A 23,979-nucleotide genomic window follows, 5' to 3' on the forward strand; every position below is an offset into this window, starting at 1 on the left:
CCTTTGGGTTTCTTCTTGAACCAAGACACCTGTTGGATGATGACACGCTTATGACAAACTGTGTTACTTTTTCCTGTTTGTATGATGAAATAAATGGCTAATCGCTTGTTCATTGATGTCATTGATGCACGAGCACTTTTCATCAACAAACCAGTAATACAATCACCAACAGACATATTGCGGAAACAGGCTTCATATGGTAATTACGTGTGCTCAAACCTTGCAACCTTCTCCGAATACTGCTAACTCAGGCCACTTCCATTACGTCATGTGAGAGATCATTCTCAAAGCTCAAGTTCATCAAAAGCTATCTCAGGAGCACAATGACGCAAAAAAGGCTTATCATGGCTTTAATGTTAGTGAAGTCACAAATACTAGAAAGTATCGATGTAGTTGATGTTATAGATGTCTTTGCTGCACAGAATGCACGACGTGAAGCGATATGAATTGAGATTTGTCACTTGTGCATTATTTAACTAATAAACAACGGTATTATTCATTAAAAGAGTTGATTACTTTTTGTTAAGTTTACTGATATACTGAACCAATTTGATTTTGGGCTTATATATTTTTTTGCGTACATTATCTCATGTCATATGTCGAAATGCAAGGGACCCCCAAAGAGGTCAATCCCCCCGGGCCCCCAAATCCCTAGCTACGCCCCTGTAACCCGGTAATAAAAGACCTACTATTCATGATCATAACATTGGCCTAGGTCTAGTAATTATAAGATTAAACATGTAAATTCATGCGTGTTATAGTCTAGATATAGTAGATTCTATATCAATATTCTATATTTAGTTCTATATCTAGATCTGGACTTAGTCTAGACTTAGATCTAAATCTAGATCTAGACCTAGATTTAGAGCTTGATCAAGGTATAGTTTGTATGACAAATGACAATGGAGATATTAATTTTTATTTGCGAGGGGAAAGTGTTGTCAAGTCATCTGTACACAACTGTAGGTAGCCAGCCAACTAGCTAAAGTAGGTCGAGATTGATTTTTTTTCGTGTTGCCAATTTATCCAATTTTGTAAGAAAGATAAATCTTTTTTCAGCTTCTCTTTATTACATGCAACATGTTTTCAATTTTGAATGTTGTGACAGGTGGGGAAATGTGACGTGTGTTTGGCACGTTTTATGTCTAGGGGATGATTATTTTTAATGCTATCACACCCCACTTATCAGCATATGAATCGGGAGCAGACACGCAACGAGACAAAGCAATGAAAGATAGATACAAAAGTTAAAATAAAGGATATTTATTTACATAAATATACATATAATAATAAAAAGGGGGAGGGTTTGCATTTATCTCTAGTATATTCTATGTTAAATCATCACTCTTGCACATAATAAGAGAGTATGTCACTTTGTCCTCTGACTTAGCTGGTATTCCTGTTGATGTCGCAGCTGGCTGTGTCCTGGCTTGAGGTTCTGCAGCTGGAGGTGGCGCTCTAGCGGATAGAGGGACGCCGGCGATATAGTTCTTGTGGAGTCTCAATCCCCAAAATCTATTATCTGTAGTGGGCACAGTAGGGCGGGTGGCCGGCTACCGTGGGCACAAGGTTACTGCGGGCAGAGCGGATCTGCCGTGGGCAGCGTAGTTGACAGGATAGGTCCAGTGAGTTGCAGAGGGTTGGCGTAGCTATGACGTCTCACACAGACCTGAGCCCATAGGGACGTCGCACCTAATAGCTTGACAGGTGGGCTGTCGAGTAGGCGGGCAATGCCGATAGCGCCAAGTAGTAGAGTTGAGTAGTGTCGTGTAGACACTAAGCCGCAACAGCAAATAAGTAGGCAGGTCTCAGTAGGACAGTGCAGTGCTGGATAGCACTCAGCACATAAATAGGCAGACACCTGAGGGAGGCTGCGGATAAATAAAGACAAGTTAGGACATGTCTCTCATGCATCTTATCGATGCCCTCGACTGAGGTGCATTCGTCAGACTGGTGAAATTGCTTTAGAGCACAATGAGGAGATGATGACAAATGGGATTTGGGAAAATAGATGGCAGATAGTAGCAATATAGAAATGTACATAAAAGGGGAAATAATAATATGAGATGTACATAGAAGGGGAAATAACCTCAAATAAACAACACAGGTGGATAGAGAAAGAAAGGGGGGGGGTGAGTTGGGCGGTGGTCAGCGACCCAGATGATTGTTTACATATGACCGTGGGTCGAGAACAATGGAGCGTGCTTGAATGTCCCTTCAAGCGGCGCAATTCTCCTTAGAGTAAAATGAGTAAAGGGGAGAGAATTCATATATCTTCTCTAAACGCAGTATCAGTGCGCTAGTAAAATTATCAAGGCGGTCAACCGAGATAAAGGAAGTAGACTAAGATGTACAAATATATACATGGTTGCATCAACTATCAATTGAGCAACGTAGCATTAATAGATTAATGCAATACACAAATAAATACATAGCACATGTTTATGTTTTCTACTTACGCCAGTGAGAAATACACAAGGCACTAATTAAATATAAATGAACTAAGCAAAATACACATGATAAAATCCAATGGAAATATACACAGAGTAATTAAGATGGAACTTGTGATTAAGTTCGGCTTACCACCAGGTATTCCTCTAGGAGAAAGAATGTGCGAAGTAGTCCAGACTCGATAGCTCGTATGAGAATGAAAGAGGGTCTGGCCCGATTTAAATCTACTTATATACAGGCCTGGGGAATGTGGGCGGACACAGGAAACGTCCTAGGCTAAGAATTAGCTTACACGTGGGTGGAGTCCGACAAGCGACGCACCTTGGTGTATCACGCGGTATGTTGACCAGGGTAATCTCTTAGATCAAAGAGAGACGTGAGAGAAGGGGGGGGGGGAGGATTAGCTTGTATTCAAACCAAGGTGGTGTCAACCGCGACCGTCCTTCAGACATCCGGCGGGCAAGACAAAAGAGATTGTGTGTTTACCTTTCCCCGATCAAGGGCAGATAAATGAAAGAACGCGCCTTAGCTATCTCCAATGTGGTCAACTAAGTCTAGCCTGGAGAGGAAAAGGTGGCGCGGGTGAAGAAATTGGGGTTAGGACGGGGAAATAATTAAAATAAAATAAATAAATGATGAAAAATAATAATTAATGCTGTGATAATTTAGAGTGACTCTGACAGCGAGTTTTTGACTTGTCACATACGCCGCCGCCAAGATGGATCTATCGCAGAAAGATCCATAAAGTGCGAGCAGACTGATGTCACTCTAACTTTAAGATCAGTTGTTATCACAGCATTAGAAAAAAAAATCTGGAAAAATAAAGTGATAGCCATGCCAGGAGGAGAGTCTGTCCAAGTCTGTCCGTGGTCTACTTCCCGTCCCTGTGTATGTAGTCACCTGAGTGAAACATATGGGGTTGCTTGGGAGAGTAGATTGGGCGATTGGGTGAGTAATAATTCCTTCCTGGGGCGGATTGGGGAGGGTGATTGGGGCTTAGGCGGGGTGCCCAAGGCACGTGTGCTCGTTGGGGCTTACCTCCGAAGCCGCTGTGAGGTGCTTCTTCACGAGAGTAAGTAGTCAGCTTACCTCGGTATCGTCTGACATGATCAATGTCAGGGAAGAGTGGCCTGATAAAGAATGTGGAGTTCTGCCTGAGAACGTCCCCACGAGTGCTATAATTTGGCTTACGTCGTGGCTTCCTGACATGGTCAATGCCAGGGGAAGGTCGATATTGAATGGTGGCTGAGGAGCCATGGTGAGAAGTGTTTTCACGAGCGCGAGGGTTCGGCTTATCTCGTGACTTCCTGACACTATCAATGCCAGGGGTAGGTTGATTTGGAATAGTGGCTGAGGAGCCATAGGGAGAAGTGTTTTCACGGGCGCGAGGGTTCGGCTTACCTCGTGACTTCCTGACACTATCAATGCCAGGGAGAGGTTGATTCGGAGTAGTGGCTGATGAGCCATGGAGAGGAGTGAGTCCACGAGAGCAAGGGTTAATCTCACCTCGGGGCATTCTGACACTGTCAATGTCAGAGGAATGTTGCTTAGTTTTGGCTGAGTAGCCTGGGTCAAGTAGACCCTCACGAGTGCGCGGGCACACTTTAACTCGTGACTTTCTAGCAGTGTCAATGCCAGGGCAGAATGGTTTGAGCTTTGCTGATGAGTCGGGACTGAGCGTGTTAGCGTGGTGACCAGGGCTTCCAACCAGCTGGTTGCTGCCACGTTTCTGCTTCGTCGATCTACCGACGGGCAGAGAGAAGTGTGGCTTGATGACTACTCCAAGAGGGACATATTTGGAGCCTAGAATGAAATCGTACACCGGCGCGTCCATGACGGCGGCGTCAATGGTGCCATGTACGTATCTGCACTCCACGTGTACCCTCGCGATAGGTAGAACCTGCGGAGGAGTGCCACGGTCTATGGACTGGATCGTCACTGTTCCACCAGTGAGATCCGATGGGTCAATCAGCGTTCTATTTATAACCGCGCCGAACGAACAGCCTGAGTCGTAAAGGCCCAAGACTTCAACACCGTTGGCCAGAATGTTCTCTACTCCCGGAGGAGAAGAGGCGGGGTGAGGTAGCACGGGTGGGAGTTCTGGTTGGCCGAGTTCAATGGCAGTGGGTTGAGGAGCCACGGCCATCGTGGAGACGAAGTATGTGTCCTCCTCCGGTTGATCAGAAAGATCGATCGCGGAGGGTTGAGAGACTGGTGTCACCGTGGATAGGGTCCGTGGGGCCTGCTGCTGCCGTTGTGGAGTAGGTCTACTGTCACGCGCGCTATGACGTGAGTCACGCTGAGAGTAGTTAGCCTGGTTATAGCGAGACTGGTGGTTGGGGCGGTTATTGTGGTTGTTTGGGGCTGATTGTCGGCCTGGTGCCTGGTTATGCTGGGGAGTTTTGGGAGCAAGGTCGGGCTGAGCAGGAGAAGGAGGTTGGTCCGTTTGCTGGTCTGTCGCGGTTGCTTTACCTTTTAAGTCCTTACGGGCGTTCAAGTACCGGTCAGCGGCGGAAGCTATGTCAGCGGGCGCGGTCGCTTGTTGCTCCCTGACATAAACTCTGACCTCTGGGGACATGCATTCCAACAGCTGCTCCGAGAGTATGAGGCACGCTAGGCCATCAAAAGTCTCTGGCAATTGGCTGAGGGCGTGCCACCTGACAAGGTACTTGTCCAGCCTTTCGCAGAGGTTGCCGTAGGTCTCTCTGCGTTCGAGGCGGGAACTTCTGAACTTTTTGTGGTAGGCCTCGGCGGTCAACTCAAACTGGACGAGTAGCGCCTGTTTGAGGGCTGTGTAGTCCTCTCGCTGGCCGGAGGGAAGTTTGGAGTAAACTTCGTAGGCTTTGCCTCGGAGGCATTGGGATAGCCGGAAGCACCATTTCTCCTCTGGCAGACTGTAAAAGCGTGCTACTTCCTCAAAACGGACAAGATAAACTTCGATGTTCTCTGTCTTGTCGTCGAAGTGCTCCATTGGCATGTGGGGTAGACCGTTCAAAGAACTTTGAAAGGATGCTGGGCTAGCCGGGCGAGACTCGGAAGAAGCCTGGCGGGCGGCCTCGTTCTCTTTGTCCGCGGCTATCTTTTCTCTCGCTGTAATTTGTTGCTCTCTTTCTCGCTCTGTGACTTCTTTAGCGATAGCTATTTCAGCTTCCTTTCTTTCTCTTTCTCTGGTAATAGCTATTTCAGCTTCCTTTCTTTCTCTTTCTTTAGCTGTGTCTGTTTCCCTTCTCTCCCTTTCCATAGCTATTTCATGCTCCCTTGCTAATCTTCTTTCTTCTTTTTCGTCTTCCTTCTCCTTTCTTTTTTCTTCCTTTTCGTCTTCCACTCTTTTTTCTTCCTTTTCGTCTTCCTTTCTTCTGAGCGCCTCAAATTGTGCTCTCACATATTCTTTCCGTTCTGCCTCATCGTCAAATATGGTGGCTGCGAAATCCTTCAATTCAGCTAATTTCTGCTTCATGTCAGAGTCCGCTTTCGAGCGTGTGCCGCTGGCCATAGTGATGAGGGGTGGGTAATGAGGGGGATAAAGCAGAATATAGAGTAAGAGGTGGAGACGAGGAAGGAGCTGCTGAAAGCAATTACTTAGAAGTTATAGGGAAGAGTGCAAAAGGAATGTGGTGTCTGCCTACGTTAATCACAAGGTTCCTGCAAGAAAATATTACACATGAAATGCAATAATAATAATAGATAAAATATGACAGAAGTGACACTCTTGATAATGCGAAGTGATGATACTTATAACTATTTTTAGAAAAAAAATATTGAAATGGAATTTAGTTATTGCTGCCTGTTCGTGCCTGCTGTACTAATGGGTTAAATCCACGGACGGGCTCGCCAAAATGTGACAGGTGGGGAAATGTGACGTGTGTTTGGCACGTTTTATGTCTAGGGGATGATTATTTTTAATGCTATCACACCCCACTTATCAGCATATGAATCGGGAGCAGACACGCAACGAGACAAAGCAATGAAAGATAGATACAAAAGTTAAAATAAAGGATATTTATTTACATAAATATACATATAATAATAAAAAGGGGGAGGGTTTGCATTTATCTCTAGTATATTCTATGTTAAATCATCACTCTTGCACATAATAAGAGAGTATGTCACTTTGTCCTCTGACTTAGCTGGTATTCCTGTTGATGTCGCAGCTGGCTGTGTCCTGGCTTGAGGTTCTGCAGCTGGAGGTGGCGCTCTAGCGGATAGAGGGACGCCGGCGATATAGTTCTTGTGGAGTCTCAATCCCCAAAATCTATTATCTGTAGTGGGCACAGTAGGGCGGGTGGCCGGCTACCGTGGGCACAAGGTTACTGCGGGCAGAGCGGATCTGCCGTGGGCAGCGTAGTTGACAGGATAGGTCCAGTGAGTTGCAGAGGGTTGGCGTAGCTATGACGTCTCACACAGACCTGAGCCCATAGGGACGTCGCATCTAATAGCTTGACAGGTGGGCTGTCGAGTAGGCGGGCAATGCCGATAGCGCCAAGTAGTAGAGTTGAGTAGTGTCGTGTAGACACTGAGCCGCAACAGCAAATAAGTAGGCAGGTCTCAGTAGGACAGTGCAGTGCTGGATAGCACTCAGCACATAAATAGGCAGACACCTGAGGGAGGCTGCGGATAAATAAAGACAAGTTAGGACATGTCTCTCATGCATCTTATCGATGCCCTCGACTGAGGTGCATTCGTCAGACTGGTGAAATTGCTTTAGAGCACAATGAGGAGATGATGACAAATGGGATTTGGGAAAATAGATGGCAGATAGTAGCAATATAGAAATGTACATAAAAGGGGAAATAATAATATGAGATGTACATAGAAGGGGAAATAACCTCAAATAAACAACACAGGTGGATAGAGAAAGAAAGGGGGGGGGGTTGAGTTGGGCGGTGGTCAGCGACCCAGATGATTGTTTACATATGACCGTGGGTCGAGAACAATGGAGCGTGCTTGAATGTCCCTTCAAGCGGCGCAATTCTCCTTAGAGTAAAATGAGTAAAGGGGAGAGAATTCATATATCTTCTCTAAACGCAGTATCAGTGCGCTAGTAAAATTATCAAGGCGGTCAACCGAGATAAAGGAAGTAGACTAAGATGTACAAATATATACATGGTTGCATCAACTATCAATTGAGCAACGTAGCATTAATAGATTAATGCAATACACAAATAAATACATAGCACATGTTTATGTTTTCTACTTACGCCAGTGAGAAATACACAAGGCACTAATTAAATATAAATGAACTAAGCAAAATACACATGATAAAATCCAATGGAAATATACACAGAGTAATTAAGATGGAACTTGTGATTAAGTTCGGCTTACCACCAGGTATTCCTCTAGGAGAAAGAATGTGCGAAGTAGTCCAGACTCGATAGCTCGTATGAGAATGAAAGAGGGTCTGGCCCGATTTAAATCTACTTATATACAGGCCTGGGGAATGTGGGCGGACACAGGAAACGTCCTAGGCTAAGAATTAGCTTACACGTGGGTGGAGTCCGACAAGCGACGCACCTTGGTGTATCACGCGGTATGTTGACCAGGGTAATCTCTTAGATCAAAGAGAGACGTGAGAGAAGGGGGGGGGGAGGATTAGCTTGTATTCAAACCAAGGTGGTGTCAACCGCGACCGTCCTTCAGACATCCGGCGGGCAAGACAAAAGAGATTGTGTGTTTACCTTTCCCCGATCAAGGGCAGATAAATGAAAGAACGCGCCTTAGCTATCTCCAATGTGGTCAACTAAGTCTAGCCTGGAGAGGAAAAGGTGGCGCGGGTGAAGAAATTGGGGTTAGGACGGGGAAATAATTAAAATAAAATAAATAAATGATGAAAAATAATAATTAATGCTGTGATAATTTAGAGTGACTCTGACAGCGAGTTTTTGACTTGTCACAAATGTATTGATAAGGTTAATAATTATTATTTAAAAAAATATAAGTGTACGCTAAATGAATATATTGAGATGCTGTGGCTGAGTGGTAAGGCACTTATAACCGGAAGTTCGAATCCTGGTAGAGACTCTAGGTGGACCACTTCGGGGGCTGATTTTAAGTTTGCGTTTTCACACAAACTGTCTTTGTTACCTTGTTTATGGAAAGATTGTTATTTCAGTCAGACATATATATTTTATATATCTAGTAAATCCGAAGTGTATAAACAACAATATGAGCAGTCAGACAAAAGTGAATAATTATAAATTCTACAAAATAAGATCAAGAATGATCAACATAAATAAATGTGTTTCCAGCATGAGAGTAGCCAGGATTTATTATTGGGGCGGAAGGGTAGGGGCTATAACAAGGATTTAAAGAAATCCGTTTTTCTTTAAAAAAAAAAAAAAAAAAAACATAGACTCACACATTTGTACCGCTTTTATTTCTTTTTTATAGATTCAGATGGAACTTTTTTCAGTGGCTTAAAATATTTTTCGAATTTTGTCACTTTTTCAAACAAGCTTTCTGTTTTCAGTTTCTAAGGCCGATCCACCATGGTGGATAATAATCACTGTCTTTATATGTAAAATACAATGGAGTGTTCTTCCTGATATGATCTTTGTAATAAATAGTGGTCCCGTTGGCCAGCCAGGCGATCCACCAACCAAACGTTCCGCTTGACAAGATCACGTGATCACAGCTGGACAAAATGGCGAAGTGACTTCCGGCATCCATTTTGGGTAAAAATGTAACGCTTGTATCATTAATGTTGTCTATACACCAAGTCAAATCGTCACTCGCCACCAGAAATGTTATGTTTTGATTGGGTAGTAATGACCTCATTTTAGCGAAGGCTTTGACAAAATAGGACGCTTTCGCAACTCCGTAGCCGAGTCTTTTATTTCTGGATAAGACTAAGTCGCCACGTCGAACGTGCACGCCGACTATCACGTGATTCTGTAGTTTTGATCTACAACTTGCAAGTACAGCGTCTGCTTCTTTCTGTATGGAAGGTACGAAAGTAAATTCCCGCCTAATTTCATCTTGAGCGTGCTGAAAATATCTCCAGCATTGCAAATATCCAGTGACAATAATGTTAATGGGTGGGAGATTCATAAGCTTTGACTCGAATATAGCAAAGGCTGACTCACTAACCCATTTCCATCTGTAAAGCAAACACAAAAAAAATATTTAAAAAAAAAAGAATATTTTTTTTAAAAGACAATATTCCTTTATCCATTTTGTAAAGCGATTTCTAACTAATGATTATTACATAAAAAAAAAATGAATTATTTTTAGACCGCTCCATTCCCCTCCCCCCTGGAGAAAAAAGTTTCTGAAGCCAATGTATAAATCTACTACACTTTAAATTGTTCTAATGATATGCCCTTGAGATCTCCATTGAAAAGATGTTGCGTAAAATGTTCCTGATCATTAACATATTAAACCATGATTCAACTCTTATATGAATTAGTGCCGACATATTAAACCATGATTCAACTCTTATATGAATAGTGCCGACATGCAGAAATACTTGAAACTTTTCATGTGAAAAAAAAAGGTTTTAGTGTGAACATATGTACATTAACATACATGCACATATGTATATATGATTCACATAATTTATATATATATACACATGTACACAACCTGTACGAAGGGGATATTCAGTCTGATCAAGATTAATACTTTCCAGCCCAATAGTTCTATTACAAATCCTTATCTTTTAAACTTTGAAACATTTTAACGGTTAAAATCGAGTATTTGTTCAGGTGGCCAATGAGCTAGTTCATTCTTTTCCAAACGATGTACATAAACTGGTTAAAACATTTTTAGAAATAAAGGAGTATTTAAAAAAAAAAATATGGGTAAAACCTGGATGGACATAATTCTGCGAAAATGGTTTATCGCTGTTTTTTTCTTTAAATATTTTCCAGTCCCTTCAGCCACATTTCAAGTTTTTTTTATTTTTGTGAATGCTTTAAAAACAATTACGGTAAAATCCAGACAGATATCTATAGCTTTTTTACCCCCCCCCCCAGCCCTATTTTCCTGAAAGGTTTAGGTAAGTGATAGGATGATAGCGTATTGAGAAAGTTAACTCTTTCTCTCCTAATCGACGATACCAGCATTGATTTGACCTCATTTAATTAAATTAATGTTTAATTTTTTAAACTTGACTTTGTGTTATATAAAAGAGCATGCATTTTCCTTTAATTCTATACCAAATGCAACATTTTCTTAAAACAAACAACAAAATTATTGAAGCTTAATCATAACAGGGGAGTGAAATAGTAATGAGCAAAATGAAGAAATTCCTTCGAAACGTGGAAAAATAATAACGGAGAGAAAGAGTTAAAGACATAAAGTAGCGATCAACAAAAACATTTGTTCAAAATAGTATTGATCGCACATAGTTTGGACATATTTTTTTTATCCCATTTACCATTCTCGGATTAAGTTAAAACTTTGCACAATTATACATTGTACCTGACAAGACATGAATGAATCTTAACAAATTAAACAATTAGTTAATAGTTAATGAATTGTTAGTGATTAATTATTTTGTTTGATATCGAAATGTGGGTATATAAATAAATAAATAAATATATTGTTATAAACATGGTGGTGGCACAAATGGGGGTAGTGGTGTGAGTGTAGTCAGTCGACGCAAATCGCCCCAGGCCAGCGATAGACGAGCGGTCAACCGTGACGAGTTACGACAGTCAGCCGAGTCGAATATCAACAGGACGGTTCGGGAAGGATCGCCGTCGTGAACAGAGATCAGGAGCGTCAGGAGAGTTGTAGTCATCTGACCACCTAGAAACGTCGAGCGGCGTTCTGTCCGGTTCGAGAAGGCCAGTAGGGACCCTATATGAGAGCGGAGGTGACGCAGTCAAGACGGTTCAGAGCCCGGTTCACTACAGTCTGGTCGACTACAGCACAGTTCAGCGGTGTGGTTCTGTACGGAGCATTACGACGGTTCAGTGCGGAGTACTGTCAAGTACAGTTGAGACGACTGGCGTCTTGATCTTGGTCTGCGATCGAGTCCGACACAACGAGCCTAGTGTGTGAAGTCAGTCCTGAACTGTTGAACCCAGTGCAAGCCCCGAACAAGACGGAGAGGCCAGTGCAAGAGTTGATACGGCGATACGATGTTATCGGAGAGATATTTGTACAGTGTACGTGTTGCCAATTGTACAGTAATGGCTCAGATTTATTCAACTATTAAAGTGTTACGTTACTTTGGAGCCCTAAGTTGTCAAATTCTTTAAGTTGGTGGTGTATGGTGCAGTTTGCAGAGAGCCTGGATAGTGAGATTCGTAACAATATATATATATATATATATATATATATATATATATATATATATCATGGGCGTAGCCAGGATTTTTTTTTCGGGGGGGGGGGTTGTGGGGGATTCCCACTTGGCCCCGCCCCCGCGGAAAAAAAATATATATGTAAGTGTGTGTACATAATTAATCTTTATTACATTCATACCCTTTCGGAAGACGTTTATTGTTTATTGTAGACTCCCAGCCCTTGCTAGCAACGGGGTCTGGGGGAGCTCGCAGCGAGCACTATTGCATATTCTGAGGTATCTACAGTGCATTATCTTGCTATTAAAAAGTTTTATTTCAAAAACCTAATGTGCTATTCTTACTGACTTAGACCCTCTCGCGCCGTTCGGCGCATTTTCCGGCAAGCTGTTTTCGCAACTCTTATTTTGCGTAATTCATTTTGTCGGAGAACATGTACCGCAAAAACTCATGCGACGCTCTGTCACAACCTTACTAAGGGTTCGACTCCCAGTTCGGCATATGATTTCTTTGATTTAGACCCGATCTCTATGACTGACTCGTAAAATCTGTCTTTGTTGAGCCACATTTAATGTTTTTCAATTTCGGCAGAAGACTATTCACACTTTATTAATGGAGCCCAAGCCACTGGTAGAAATTTGTAACCTTTCTTGACTACGCTCTTGGAATTACATGCCTGTATTTCGCTTTAGATTTTATTTTGAAAAGGAAAGTTTTTTCGTCAAATCATCTGTTGAGGGGTTTTAAACTAAAAAATCTCTGGAGCTACGATCATAGAATTTGGTGACTGTAGTTTGCTTTAAAATAAGAGAGAGGTTTTCAACTCTAAACGCTCTGTGGGGGAATTTTAAACTCAAAACCATCTTTAGGGGTTTTAAACTTTAAAGTAAAAGCCATCAGGAGGAGGGGATTTAAACTCAAAACCCCTTTGGCTACGCTCATAGATTTTATAGTGTGTAATTTTCTTTTTTTTTATATTGAAGAGGTACTTTTTAGCTTCAAACCTCAACTGGAGGGGGGGGGGTAAACTCAAAACCCTTTTGGCTACGCTCATAGAATTTTGAATGTGCAATGTTGTGCTTGATATTGAAGAGGGGGTTTTAAAATCAAAATATTCCTTAACTGTGCTGTTGGTATTTGGTGATTGTTGTTTGCATTTTTTTTTTGTTTTGTTTTATACAAGAGGGGGATTTAACTGCAAAAACCTCTGGTAGGGGGTTTAAAACGCAAAACCCCCTGTAGGGGGTTTTAAACTCAAAACCCCTTGGTAGAGGGATTTGTATCTCTACCCCTGGTAGGGTTTTTATTTTATCTCAAAACCCCCTGGTAGGGGGTTTTAAACACAAAACCCCCTGGTAGAGCGTTTTTAACTCAAAACCCCCTCGGCTGTGCCTTGGTAAGTGATGATTTAGTATTAAAATCTCACCTAAAATAAACAAAATGATAGCAAAAATCAGTCACTTAATTTCGTTCCCCACCCCCCTGCAAGGGGGATTTCATTTCGGGGGGGAGGGTTGAACCCCAAGAACCCCCCCCCGGCTACGCCCATGATATATATATATATATATATATATATATATTACCCTTATAATGTCTTGAAACTTTTTTTTCACTTCCCATTTATCAATCAAAATTATTAAATTTGCATAATTATTCATAGTCAATAATAAAACACGAAAAAAAAAATAATTTTTGCCAATTATTTAATGGTTTAGTAATAATTAGTAAATGGTGTTTCTATAGCTGACTGGGAGCTAAACCGTGTCATTTTCTTTCATGTTCTTTCTCTTAGATAAGCTTTTTTTAAAAAAGTATTCTTTTTTCTAGTGCTTGTTAAAACGTATTTTTTTTTTATGTTTTTCCTTGTTTAGGTGTGTCAAGCGGTCAGTGTGAAGCTAGAGGAAAGTAAGAAACTAGTTCGAAGCTAGAGTTAAGTAGAAAGCTGCAGATAATAAAAAGCTGGAGATCAGTAGGATGCTATAGATCATTAAGATAATATAGGTCAGTAAGAAGCTAGAGGTCAGTAAACTAAGTAAAGAATTTTAGTCAGTCAAAAGAATAAGAATAAAGTTATATGTGCAGTAAATTCAAGGTCAGTCAGTCTTGTTACATGGAGGCGCGGTGCTTGAGCCGTAAGGCGCTTGTCTTCCAAACTGGAAGTTTTGGGTTCGGATCCTGGTGTAGACTGGGATTTTTAATTTCGGTAGGCCCTATCTATGGTTGAGTCCAACCAGCCCTAATGGGTACCTGACATTAGTTGGGGAAAAGTAAAAGCGGTTGGTCGTTGTGCTAGACACATGACTTCCTCGTTAACCGTAGGCCACAGAAACAGATGAACTTTACATCATTTGCCCTATAGACTACAAGGTTATATAATGTTACCACATTTTACTTTACACACTTAACAGTATTGTTACGTAGAAAATTCAAGGAAAAAAAAAAGATTTTTAAAATTTACGTTATAAATGGATCTGCTTTTTCGTGTATTATTGATTAATTATTCTCTTAACATATTCTCTCTTGTAGGACATTTATTTACTAGATACATATAACTTACAAATAGATATATATCTAATATATAAAGCAGAGTCTAAGGCGTGTGTATGTATGTCCCGCCTAGAAATCAAAACCGTTAGACTAATCTTGATAAAACTTGGCTTAAATATATAGTTCGTCAATCGTGGTTCGATGATGACCACTTTGTCATCCAGGGGGCTGAGGGCTTTGCACTGGGGTTTTATGCCTCCTCGTGTGGCTGGTGAGACCTATGTGAGCCCGGAATGTTCGGCTGCACACTGGGCAGGTTATTCCAGCTGGAGCTAGTGTCGTTTGTCTTGCTTTTCTTTTCTGGCGTTTTTCTTCTGCCTGCGTTGTTCGTTTTTCCTCAGCAACCTGTGTGCCAGTTTTCACAGCGTGACGCCATGATGCTCTGTCGTGTGCCTCTGTCTCCCAGGTGCCAGGGTCTATGCTGAACGCCTTCAGAGAAGCTTTGAGGGTGTCCCTGAAGCGCTTTCTTTGCCCACCTTGCGAGCGCTTTCCTTTGCTTAGTTGGCCATACAAGAGTCGTTTTGGGATGCGGTGGTCTTCCATTCTGTAGACGTGACCTGCCCATCGCAGCTGGGACTGCATCAGGATTGTGTGGATGCTTTGCAGACACGCTCTTCGAAGGACTTCTGTATCTGGTATTTTGTCTTGCCATTTGACATTTAGTATTTTTCTCAGACATGTCATGTGGAAGCGGTTTAGTCTCTTTGCATGTTTACTGTACACTGTCCATGTTTCTGAGGCATAGAGCAATGTAGGGAGGATGACGGCTCTGCAGACCCATAGCTTGGTGTTTGTGGTGATACCACGTCTGTTCCAGACATTTGTAGACAGTCTGCCATAGGATGCACTGGCCTTGGCGATACGCAGGTCGATTTCACAAAGGCATTTGACACTGTTAGCAGAGAAGGACTCTGGAAGATCATGTCAAAGTATGGCTGTCCACAAAAATTCATAACCATGGGTAAACTATTTCATGATGGCATGAAGGCTCGTGTCCAAGAAAGTGGAGAACCATCAGAGCCCTTCGAAGTATCAAACGGGGTAAAACAAGGCTGTGTCCTAGCACCTACACTGTTCAGTATTATCTTCTCTGCAATGCTGACAGATACATTCACAAATAGAGAAAACAAAGGGATAAATATATCATACAGATTTGATGGTGGCCTATTCAACCCGAGGCGGCTTAAAGCAAAATCAAAAACAAATGCAGCAGTAATCAGAGACTTGCTATTTGCTGACGACTGTGCCCTAAATGCCTGCTCTGAAAACGATCTGCAGAGCATCGTCAGTGACTTCTCAAGAGCATGCTCAGACTTTGGCCTTACCATCAATACGAACAAGACTGAAGTCTTATATCTACCTGCTCCTGGGAAAACCTACTCGGATCCAAGCATTACTATGAATGGACAGGATATAAACGCAGTGGACAAATTCACATATCTTGGCAGCACACTCTCCAGAATTGGCTTAAATGCTCCATATATCATAGCGGACACCGTGGTATATTTTTAATGTCACCTCACGACCGGGGCCTTAATAATACAAGAAAATTCATACATTTTTCTCTATTAAGACGAAACGTTTTACAAAATCGGGTAAACAAGTTTTCACACTATTTCTATTTACTCATATGAATATGTCGGCTAGATGAGTAAACCTGTTTTCATATTCTCTTTTTATATTTTCGAGGCTAAATCCATATGTAAAGGGAACATTTGCCATTTTTAACATAGGTCTAAATTCAATACACTATATCATTAATACCGCATCAAAGGCCCCCAAGGCGCGGGTAGTTATCGGCTAGTTAACTATAATTAAAATTAATAACTAATTGAATGTTATAAGCAAAGTTATAGTAAGACACAGTGGCGTCACTAGGCAGGGGTGGGGGGTACGGTCCGCACCGGGTGACACCCACCAGGGGGGTGACACCCAAGTAGAAAAAATGCAAGAGAAAGAGTTTCTGAAGATCAGAATGTAGGAAAATTTGAGTGAGCTTAAGGAGCTTTCCAAACATCTTTTCTGACCAGTTGAGTGGCGAACGTAACATTCTGTATTGTAATATACTCAGAAACACATAGAATTAAGCCACTCGCACGCCATTCGACGCATATGGCTGCAAGCTAGCTCCACAGAAATCAGTTTAAGGCGAATTTCACAACCACTTCCCAGCCACTTCCCAGCCACTTCCTAGGCAACTTCTCAGCCACTTCCCAGCCACTTCTCAGCCACTTCTCAGCCACTTCCCAGCCACTTCTCAGCCACTTCTCAGCCACTTCTCAGCCACTTCTCAGCCACTTCCCAGCCACTTCTCAGCCACTTCTCAGCCACTTCTCAGCCACTTCTCAGCCACTTCCCAGCCACTTCTCAGCCACTTCTCAGCCACTTCTCAGCCACTTCCCAGCCACTTCTCAGCCACTTCTCAGCCACTTCTCAGCCACTTCTCAGCCACTTCCCAGCCACTTCTCAGCCACTTCTCAGCCACTTCTCATCCACTTCCCAGCCACTTCTCAGCCACTTCTCAGCCACTTCTCAGCCACTTCTCAGCCACTTCTCAGCCACTTCTTAGCTGGTGCCCACGATATTCAGAACAACCAAAAAAGGTGTGACACCATGTTAGACGTGGACGGCCTTGTTAGACGTGGACGGACATGTTAGACGTGGACGGCCATGTTAGACGTGGACGGCCATGTTAGACGTGGATGGCCATGTTAGACGTGGACGGCCTTGTTAGACGTGGACGGCCACGTTAGACGTGGACGGCCTTGTTAGACGTGGACGGCCTTGTTAGACGTGGACGGACTTGTTAGACGTGGACGGACATGTTAGACTGGACGGCCTTGCTAGACGTGGACGGACATGTTAGACGTGGACGGACATGTTAGACGTGGACGGACATGTTAGACGTGGACGGCCTTGTTAGACGTGGACGGCCATGTTTTTGCATTTCTCTATTCGGTGTTCCTGTTAGATATGACTTTGTTAAACGTATTTCGTCTTGCCTAATGATATGTCTCACAAATGGCAATCGTAGTTCTGTCGCCACTTTCCTTAGACGGCGAATACCTGTGATCGAAAAGATTTCTCAATTGATAACATTATCTCGGTATGTTATCCCTTCTCAGCCATCAACGCTCAGCCTCTTTTCAGCCTTCCACGCCTTGAAGTTAGGCGGCCGTTGGGATAATGATTGTACTGAGTAGGTGGATTTTAATCTTCTGGTTAATTGATGTAATTGTTCAGCTAGACCGTACTATTTTTGAAAGACGCTCCTGCTTTCCAATCCGACATGCAACACCATGATATACATCTCCATCACTTGAGATAACACTGCAGCCTAAGTAGGTGAACTTTTCTTTTTGTCCAGGATCTGTATGACCAATGTTGATGGAGGTACTGGGTAACCTGCACCCAATATGCATATGTTTGAGGGCGACTTTATCCGTTATCTTGTGTAAACCTTTAATTGTATTTCAGAGTAATGCTATGTCGTCTGCAAAATCCAACTCGGTTTGGTTGACTCCATGGGAACCCGAATGCAGCCTGTTGAATGTATTGCTATAACATCGTCGATAATTGCAAGAAAGAGTCTCGATATTGAAGAATTCCAGCGTCTGTTGTGACACATCAGCTTGATTTGCTTTAGACATATCGCTGAATATGGACACATTATTGCGAGAAGCAATATTCTCTTGCTATTTTCAGAGTGATTGCGATGGACGCAAGCAAACTTTTTTTCCGCAAATAGCTCTTAAATAATCTCTAATAAAAAAAAAATAGGTTCAACTCAATTTTTCTCAATCAATAATTGTACATTTTAAATTTATATAATAACTTCTGATAAACTATAAAAAACAAAAACAAATGGTAAAATAGAATCAAAAATCATTTTCGGGTGTAACCAATAAACAGTTTTAGTGTTCAACATAAAGAAAAAAAAAGTTATTTGATTTTTAGGGGAGATTTTTTCCTGGGGGGGGGTGACACCCCGACCTTCCCTCACCGGGTGACACCGACCCTAGTGACGCCACTGGTAAGACATGTGACGTCTCAATCTCAACTTACTATTTAAATCTTTATACTTACTAAATTAGAGACATAACGTGTACAAAAGTTATTTGCCAGACAGACAGAGCAAGTAGATATATGCTTTGTAAAAATTAATTCGTTACTAACCTATTTGTGTTAATGTTTTCATTGAGGTTGGTAATCTGAAACGTGTTCACCAGATCTCCCCCGCTGTTTATTACAGGCACTCTGTTCTGTGCCCTGGCCAGGCCTACCATCGAAGCATAGATGAACATCTGGTTACCGAGGCGACCCATGAACCAAGTGGTCAGGTAGAGTTTCGTTGCAATGGCCCGGGAGGTAGCAGATTGCTGAGCAGTTGTCGTTCTTGTGGACGAAGAGGATTCATTAGCCAAAGAGTTGTTTGGGTTTTGTGTTGAGCTAGGTAGCGTTAGAGCCCTCTCATTGTTGGCTGATGAGTTGGCGTAAACATGTAGATCAATCTGTGTGTTATTTGAGTCGAACGACAACATGAACTTCACAACGTGTGATTTACTGTAAAAGAAACTATTCTGACGTTACATTTTTGTCACTCTGAAATAGTTTATGCTTTTTATAAAGAGAATATTATCAAAATAAATTAGTTAGGGTTATCTCCATACCATTTTTACAACGTTTATATCAACTCTGTCTGTCGGTCTGTCTGTTTATCTGGTAAAAAGTGTGCACACGTTATTTCTCCCACTCTCATTCTCGGATAAAGTTGAATTTCGGCACTATTACTCATTAGCATAGACAAAACATGAATCAATAATTAAAAAAAAACAACACTTAGTCAATTAATTACTCGCAATTAGTTATTACCAAGGGAAATAATCATTCAGTATTCACAGATATGGCAAAAATTTGATGGGTTTAGTCCCTTTAAATAATTGTTAACACTACTTCTCCCTCACGCATTCTCCAATCAAATTGATACTTTAAACAATTATTTATTGTACCTAAGAACACATGAATCAATAAAAACAAGATTACAAAGAGAGTTTGTATATATTCAGAGGCGGCCCTCATCGAATTAACCAGTAATATTCAAGACATAGTCTTGTTTCGATCGATGAAAGTAATATGGATATGATATAGTTGGGCACTAGAATAGTGGGATAATAATAAAATAAAATTAATGTTTCTCTTTTAAAGTTTTAATCTTTCAAAATGAATTTTTATCAAACATAAGTACTTTTTAATTACAAGTTGTTGTTTTTTTATATACTCATAAATTAAACTTTTCAGATCTAGGGATCTATGGGGTAGATGATGTAAAGATCATGTTTCTATGGCCCACGGTTAACGAGGGTGTCATGTGACCAGCATAACGACCAACCACCTTTACTTTTCCCCCATGGGCGTAGCCAGGGGGGGGTTCTTGGGGTTCAAACCCCCCCCCCCCGAAATGAACCTCCCCCCCCCCGCAGGGGGGAGGTACGGAATTAAGTGACTGATTTTTGATTTCATTTTGTTTATTTTAGGTGAGATTTTAAAACTAAATCATTACTTACCACAGCACAGCCGAGGCAGTTTTGAGTTAAAAACCCTCTACCCCCTACCAGGGGGCTTTGAGTTTAAACCCCCCTACATTGGGTTTTGAATTTTAAACCCCCTACCAGAGGTTTTTGCAGTTTAATCCCCCTCTTCTATAAAACAACAACAACAAAAAAATGCAAACAACAATCCCCAAATTCCAACAGCACAGTTGAGGAAGATTTTGATTTTAAAACCCCCTCCAATATTTATGATAAACCCCATCTTCAATATAAAAAAAGCAAATTATACACTCAAAATTTTATGAGCGTAGTCAAGGGGGTTTTGAGTTTACCCCCCCCCCTTTTTTCCAGTTGGGGTTTGAAGCTGAAAAGTACCTCTTCAATATAAAAAAAAAGCAAATTACACACTATAAAATCTACGAGCGTAGCCAAAGGGGTTTTGAGTTTAAATCCCCCTCCTCCAGATGGCTTTTTCTTTAAAGTTTAAAACCCCTCCAGATGGTTTTGAGTTTAAAATTCCCCTACAAAGCGTTTAGAGTTGAAAACCTCTCTCTTCAATATTATTTTAAAGCAAACTACAGTCACCAAATTCTATGATCGTAGCTAAATGGGGTTTTGAATTAAAAACAAAACAAAAAAAAACCAGAGATTTTTTAGTTTAAAACCCCTCAACAGATGATTTGACGAAAAAACTTTCCTTTTCGATATAAAATCTATAGCGAAATACAGGCATGTAATTCCAAGAGCGTAGTCAAGATGGGTTACAAATTTCTACCAGTGGCTTGGGCTCCATTAACAAAATGTGAATAGTCTTCTGCCGAAATTGAAAATCATTAAATGTGTCTCAACAAAGATGGCTAAGACAGATTTTATGAGTCAGTCATAGAGATCGGGTCTAAATCAAAGAAATCATATGCCGAACAGGGAGTCGAATCCTTAGTAAGGTTGTAACAGAGCGTCGCATGAGGTTTTGCGAGACATGTTTTTCGACAAAATGAATTACGCAAAGTAAGAGTTACGGAAACAGCTTGCCGGAAAATGTGCTGAACGGCTCGAGAAGGTCTAAGTCAGTAAGAATAGCACATTAGGTTTTTGAAATAAAACTTTTTAATAGCAAGATAATGCACTGTAGATACCTCAGAATATGCATTTTGTTGGCTTTCAATACCAGAAATAGTGCTCGGCGGCGGGGCTTCGCCCCGCGCTGGGGGAGAGCTGCGAACTCCCCCAGACCCCCTTGCTAGCAAGGGCGGGGAGTCTACAATAACCAGTAAACGTCTTCCGAAAGGGTCAGAATGTAATAAAGATTAATTATGTACACACACACACATACATATATATATATCATTTTTTCTGCGAATTCCCCCCCCCCAAAACCCTCCCCGAAAAAAAATCCTGGCTACGCCCATGTTTTCCCCAACTAATATCAGGTACCCATTAAAGCTGGGTGGACTCAGGGGTACCCTCACGATCCCCCCGAAAGTAAAATTCTAAGTCTTTACCAGGATTCGAACCCAATAACTCCGTTCAAAAGCCAAGCGCTTTACCACTCAGCCACCGCGCCTCCATATATTCATTTAGCGTAGTTTAAACAAAAAAAAATAATTTTTAACATTATCAACATTAATAAAATGTTACATGCAATAAAAAGAAGCTAAGAAATTATTTATTCTTCTTACAAAATTAGTAAAATTGGCAATAAGAAAAAAACAGTATTGACCTACTTAAGTTTGTGAGCCAGTAGAAATACAAATTAAGACTTCTCCCTTCGCAAAAAAAAAATTTGTATCTCCCCTTTCATTTGTTATATAAACTAGATCTAGAACTAGATCTAGACTGATCTAGAATCTCGATATCTAGAATCTAGACTAGAATCACTATAGTATGCTGTTCGTATCCGATACATTTCTTAATGTGATACTACTCTATACATAATAAATAAATCTGTATTCCTATCCTGTCAGAAGATAAGCTATTGACTTAATAATTAAAATTTTTGTTCAATTTAATACATTTATAATAGAGATATTATAAATATATCTAGATCTGGGCTCTATTTAACTTATTTAGACTGTGAAGGGTAGGCTATAATGAGGATATGTCAAATAGTTTTTTTTTGTTTTTTTTTAACTTACAATTAAAGTTCGTATCCACATTTGTTTTAACAACATTTGAATCAGTATTTCATTCCATGAGTTAGTTAATAGAGAGAAAATATATTTTATATGTTTTTCCATTGTGACTTAAGATGCCAATTTTTTGTACCAATGCGCGAATCAATGAATGAAGCTTAAGTTATTAATAAAAAAAAGTCCATGACCTTTTAATAAATACTTGCCTCAGCTGAAGTTTTTCATTTAAAAGTGGTGTTTTTAGCGGCCCCCGTAAGGGGAAAAAGCCGTTATTAGGTTTGTGCAAAATGTCCGTCTGTCCGTCTGTCACACTCAGATCTTGAAAACTAGAAGAGATATCAAAAATATTATTTCACCATTAGATGCGGCTTGAAAAGTTTAGGTGCAACGGCTACTTTTGGTTTTCTAAAAACAAACCGTTTAATTTATAAAATTAATTATGCAAGCGATTTTTTCATAAAAATACACCAATTCTAAAACAATTATGTAAATGTAAGGGAGGCAATGTTACAATATGCTAACAAAGACGAATAGATTCTATGTATTTTCAATATCACTAAGACAAATATATTTATAAAATGTAAAAGAAATATTTACAAAACATATAAATAATAGTTAAAGATGTTTTTTTCTGGTCAACTAGCTGCTAAAATTAAAAGAAAACATTTCTGTTTGTTTATAAAGGCTAATAAAGCACTTTGAATGTAAATATCACAAACATTTTTTAAAATGGACTTTTATGCAGCGACGTTCGTGCAGTAGCGTAACGTCGCAACATGCTCCTGCGCTAAACCAATTCCTTAAACTTTTTAAAAAAATCATATTTTAGTTATTTTTTGTTTAGTGCCCGCTTCTGAATAAAAGAAGCCTATTTTTTGTGCGTTTTGTCTGTTGGTCGGTCTATCCGTCATGATTAGATTAACAAATAACACTAAAGGCTATTGTAAATCTGATTTAACCTTTAATTTTTCATTCAGAAATATGCAATAGTTTTAAGCAACAATAATAGATTGTTCCGGATGTTTTGTGAAAAACAAATCAATGCCAAGGAATATTTGTTAGCTCATCTCACTTATATTAGATTTTATTTCCATGCTTAAACGTTGCAAGAACACATGACCTTTAATACATTGTTCCGGTTTTTTAATGTAAATAGCATATAAATGCTAAATAAAAATATCTATACTGATCTATATTTCATTAACTATAAAGTTGTTCCGGATATTATTTTATAAAAAATAAATTATGTCAAATGATTGTTTCAAATCGCATTATTGACAAATATTACACTTATATTCTTTGACACAACCTCACTATAGTTTATTTATCAAAATCAATTGTTCCAAATTTTTAACTTAAAACAAATTTATGTCAAATGACTTTATTTTTTTCAAAAATATCGACAATAGTGTTTTTCTTGTGTTTAAATTTAAAAATATAAGTCTTAGTCTACTACATTAGAAAGCTCAACGTATTTAATACATATTTTAATAACATTTTAATAACATTTTAATAATAATTTAATGACATTTTTCATTTGGTACTACGTCAGTATTGGGTCTGAAGTTTTACTTACAATTGATAAACACCCAGATTTACGATGACGCAGCCACAAACGAAGAAAAAATAACATTTTCGCATCTTTTAACCCCTGCCGTCTTGGTTGGTGTTATCCTGGGGATTCTTTAATGTCAAAACTAGTTGAACTTTCTGAAACAATCAAAAACCTTCTGAAAGACCTTATATTAATTGTTAAACTTGCTGAAATACTTCATATTAAGGGCTAAACTATTTTAAGACCATTATTTTAATAGCCACATTTTCTGAAAGACCTTATATTAATGAATAAACTTTCCAAAAGACCTTATATTAATAAATAAACTTTCTAAAAGATCTTTTATTAATAAATAAACTTTCTAAGAGACCTTATATTAAGGAATAAATTTTCGAAAATAACTTATATTAATGAATAAACTTTCTAAAAGATCTTTTATTAATGAATAAGCTTTCTAAGAGACCTTATATTAATGAATAAACTTTCTAAAAGAT

At 40.2% G+C, this 23,979-nt stretch overlaps 2 protein-coding genes across 6 annotated transcripts in view; both read right to left on the reverse strand.

The window, feature by feature from the left end:
- Positions 1 to 1,790: 1,790 nt before the first annotated feature.
- LOC129923566 (uncharacterized) lies at positions 1,791 to 6,171 on the reverse strand. The gene is made up of 2 exons (XM_056015037.1): positions 2,584 to 6,171; positions 1,791 to 1,871 (listed from the first exon to the last, which is right to left on the reverse strand). Exon 1 carries the CDS (start codon positions 5,942 to 5,944, stop codon positions 3,323 to 3,325), a length of 2,622 nt encoding a protein of 873 aa, XP_055871012.1. The 5' UTR covers positions 5,945 to 6,171; the 3' UTR covers positions 1,791 to 1,871; positions 2,584 to 3,322.
- Positions 6,172 to 8,805: 2,634 nt separating this feature from the next.
- The window catches only part of LOC106077555 (galactoside alpha-(1,2)-fucosyltransferase 2-like), a 29,175-nt gene continuing 14,001 nt past the window's right edge, over positions 8,806 to 23,979 (reverse strand). For 3 of the 5 annotated variants that reach the window (XM_056015056.1, XM_056015057.1, XM_056015058.1), the window contains 4 exons: positions 23,507 to 23,640; positions 22,137 to 22,256; positions 18,426 to 18,812; positions 8,806 to 9,547 (listed from right to left, as the gene is read on the reverse strand). In XM_056015056.1, coding sequence (XP_055871031.1) covers positions 8,914 to 9,547; positions 18,426 to 18,812; positions 22,137 to 22,256; positions 23,507 to 23,571 — 1,206 coding nt within the window. In that variant the 5' untranslated portion in view covers positions 23,572 to 23,640 and the 3' untranslated portion in view covers positions 8,806 to 8,913. The remainder of the gene's footprint in view (positions 9,548 to 18,425; positions 18,813 to 22,136; positions 22,257 to 23,506; positions 23,641 to 23,979) is intronic. The other 2 variants (XM_056015059.1, XM_056015060.1) reach the window with 2 other exon arrangements.

Source organism: Biomphalaria glabrata, chromosome 17, assembly GCF_947242115.1.
Source record: "Biomphalaria glabrata chromosome 17, xgBioGlab47.1, whole genome shotgun sequence".
NCBI lineage: Eukaryota > Metazoa > Mollusca > Gastropoda > Planorbidae > Biomphalaria > Biomphalaria glabrata.